The sequence below is a fragment of the Macrobrachium nipponense genome, chromosome 36 (assembly GCF_015104395.2).
Source record: "Macrobrachium nipponense isolate FS-2020 chromosome 36, ASM1510439v2, whole genome shotgun sequence".
Lineage (NCBI taxonomy): Eukaryota > Metazoa > Arthropoda > Malacostraca > Decapoda > Palaemonidae > Macrobrachium > Macrobrachium nipponense.
In genome coordinates, this window is record NC_087220.1 from 26,056,904 (window position 1) to 26,060,222 (window position 3,319).

General features: G+C 36.2%; 1 protein-coding gene across 1 annotated transcript in view; it reads left to right on the forward strand.

The window, feature by feature from the left end:
* The window catches only part of LOC135203519 (CD209 antigen-like protein E), a 342,380-nt gene extending 339,383 nt beyond the window's left edge, over positions 1-2,997 (forward strand). Inside the window, exons 4-7 of the mRNA XM_064233251.1 lie at positions 326-484; positions 873-978; positions 1,454-1,558; positions 2,179-2,997. Of these exons, the coding sequence (XP_064089321.1) occupies positions 326-484; positions 873-978; positions 1,454-1,558; positions 2,179-2,218 (410 nt within the window). The 3' untranslated portion in view covers positions 2,219-2,997. The remainder of the gene's footprint in view (positions 1-325; positions 485-872; positions 979-1,453; positions 1,559-2,178) is intronic.
* The last annotated feature ends 322 nt before the right edge of the window (positions 2,998-3,319 follow it).

The following is a 3,319-nucleotide window of genomic DNA, read 5'->3' on the forward strand; positions in this document are numbered from 1 at the left end:
ATTTGGCGTGTTGATGCTGACCTTGGATCCCTCTTCTGGTCGTGCAGATGGTATGAGAAAAAAAGTCTTCATCAAAGAAGTCAGTCCCACAAAGGAGATTGCTAGCATAAACACTGTGAAAGACTAAAAAATGCACACGCACACACACCACACACACACACACACACACACACACACACATATATATATATATATATATATATATTATATATATATATATATATATATAGTATATATACATACATACATACATACATACCATCCTGAACACTTACATGCCAAGAACGTTCAATGCTGTTATGAAAGATCTAAATCTAACTTACAGATCATCTTGTCTGTGAAGGGGGTTGGCGTAGGCTCAGAACCTTCTGTTACTTCATAAGTAAGGACACCAGCACTTGGCAAGATAGCCGTCAAAAGTGCATAGCCTTGAATTCTGACTTGGTCAAGATAACTCATGACGAAGAGTACGACTTCCTCTATCGTGAGTAGAACTAAAAGTGAATTTAAATGTAAGGAAGCCACCACAGTGGTACCATCAAGTTTGCTTAATCAATCAGACAAGTCACTGTTTTTATTTCAAATAAACCTAGCCAAAGATTTTAATCTTTAGATGATCTAATATAACTGACCACAATACAATTTAATAGCAACTTGATGGTATGTATCAGTAAGGCTTTAGGGGAATAAGCTAACTTTAATTCTGTTATTTCGTTTACTTATTTTGAAAGATATCAAGGCAAATTTTGTTTCATCTATTTCCGTAGAATTTCTAGGCAGGAGATTCAACTTTTATTTTATAAAATGGGCTATGAGACAAAGATGGAGAATTATGCTTTCCCATGGAATCTAATCAGTTATTCTCTTTGCAGGTCTTGCAAAAGGTCACGCCACCTACATAGGGCTTAGTGACCAGCAACAAGAAGGGACCTACAGATGGGTTGCAGATGGCACCATTCACCAAAGCGTTGAATCATGGTAAGATCTGAAGTTGTAGCAATAGGAATTCATGATTAATGAGATACATAGATAAAAAAAAAAAACAGCATTATGCTTTTTCAAGAAAACTGGGGAATTGAATAGAATATAGAAATAGGACAGAGGCCAAGCACTGGGACCTCTGGGGACATTCAAAGATGAAACCGAAATTAACAATATAGACGTTTCAAACGTATAACAGGAGGAAAACCTCACAGCTGAACTGTGAACCATTTGTTAGGAGAGGGTGGAAGGTAAAAAGAAAGAAAGGTTATGATTGAAGGTACAGTAAAAGAAATAATCGGGGTTTGGCAGATAGGGACCTTAAAAAGGGACGTTGATAAGAATCTTCAGTAATGCCTACAGTGTACTGCATGAGATGCACTGACGGCACTACCCCTTTATGGCGGAAATGAGTGACTGACTACAACCTCACTTCGCTGTTTCTCAGCAAAGATTATCTTGCTCCCACCAGGTGGCAGAAAGGTGAGCCCAACAGTGCCGGCTCAGGAGAGGACTGTATCCATTTCAGCTCTCGTGGCCAAGGTCTCAATGATATTTCCTGTGACAGGGAGTTCAGGTAAGGAATAGTGTAAAATGAATCGTCATTAGACATGGGTACGCCACTTCAATTAACTCCAAAATCATAAAGTCTATAACAGCGAGTGATTTGGATCTAATCCATAGCTACTTTCTAAGGACTACTTTACGTTGATCTAGATACAGACATCACCCTACTTCCAAATGAGTTACATTCCTGGCAGTTCTTTGTATCTTGAATTGTTTGTAAGGCAGTCACTACACTCTTCATGTCTATTTTAAATACAGTATGATATAAAGTCAATACAGTACTCTGCCTTTTTTCATCCTAAACACAATTCTCTGTACAAACAATACTGTATTTATAGAAAAGGTGCGCAGAACAAAATCTGAACATCTGGGTGGAAAAGGGGAACTCGCTGAAGACAATTTTAATTTGTGACCCCGTTTGTTTGTATCTCTGAATGTCAGTAAGTTGAATGTCAGTAAGTTGAATGTTTGAAAAGAGGCTGGTGTCTGTACACATTTTCCTTATGCTATATGAAGTTGAATTATTGCTATCAACTTAGGCAATGCGTTAGAAGTCAACCAATTTTTCCAGTTCAAAGTAATTTCCTTTAGAAGAAGAAATATGAAAACATTACCTTATTCTGCCAACAGGTACATCTGCAAGAAGCTTGCCCACCTGGCCCTGGCTTGAAACCTTGCTTCAGTATCAGGTGAAGAAACACCCACAGAAAAGTGAAATGGAAAATGGATTAGGCCTAAGAGTAGACTGCTTTCCAAGTGTTTACATACAGTGAAATTGCCTGTTTTGTGTACTTGCATTTCTTAAGCTGTATCCTGTTAGACAACTCTATAGTTCATTTCACATTTCTTTAATTAGCAGTAACATAACTGCAACATTCAAGTTTACATACCTGTTTTTGAAAGGGGACTTTTTGGCTACAAGACACCCTCTGCAGTAATTATTATGTGGAACACAAGTATAAAATCATCTGGGTAACCATTTGGTAGGAGAACTGGAGTGCTTTGTGAACTATGCTTGTTTCAGATAGTTATCTAGGAAAGTAGGTTTATAATTTCAATAAATATGGTTGATCTAATTTGACAGGGGGTTGAATCTCTCATGAGCCGATTTATTTATTTATTTTTTTTTTAAGTATGCCAGTTTTCTGAATTACACTTTAGGCGCTAGGCATATAAATCATTAAACACTCATTTTGTCTCTGTATCATGAATGAAATGATACGTACAAGAACTGTACTTAGGTTACAATTCCCTTTCACTTTGCCAGAGGATGTTTCCTTCAATCAGACGAGCAATCTTTATCCTGTAGCTCACAGGCAGTCAGCAACCAATTTTGGGTTCATTTCTTCCTTGGAACATTTGTAGGAAGTTTGCATGCTGTAATGCAAAAGTTACCTTAGCAAATTTACTGTAGATTTCAAAAATCAAATAAACTTCTTACTTGCCCCATCCTGACCGTTTTTATGATATTACTCCTTTTCCGAGTTGATATTTAGCAATATTGCTATATCCATCTGCTATGTATTTGACTGATTATGAAGATGGTGGATAACATAAATAGTAAGAGGTAATAAAATGTAATTCTAATGACAAATAAAGGCTTCATTCAAAATATATGAACAATGCTTATTATAATCAAAATATAGCAACATGTAGAAAATTTCAATCACTCAGCAAAATGCTTTGTCATTTTTGTATATCAAATGCATTCACTAAATATATACAAAGTAAAAAGAACATATGAATGCTGCATGATATTGTTGCAAAAAAA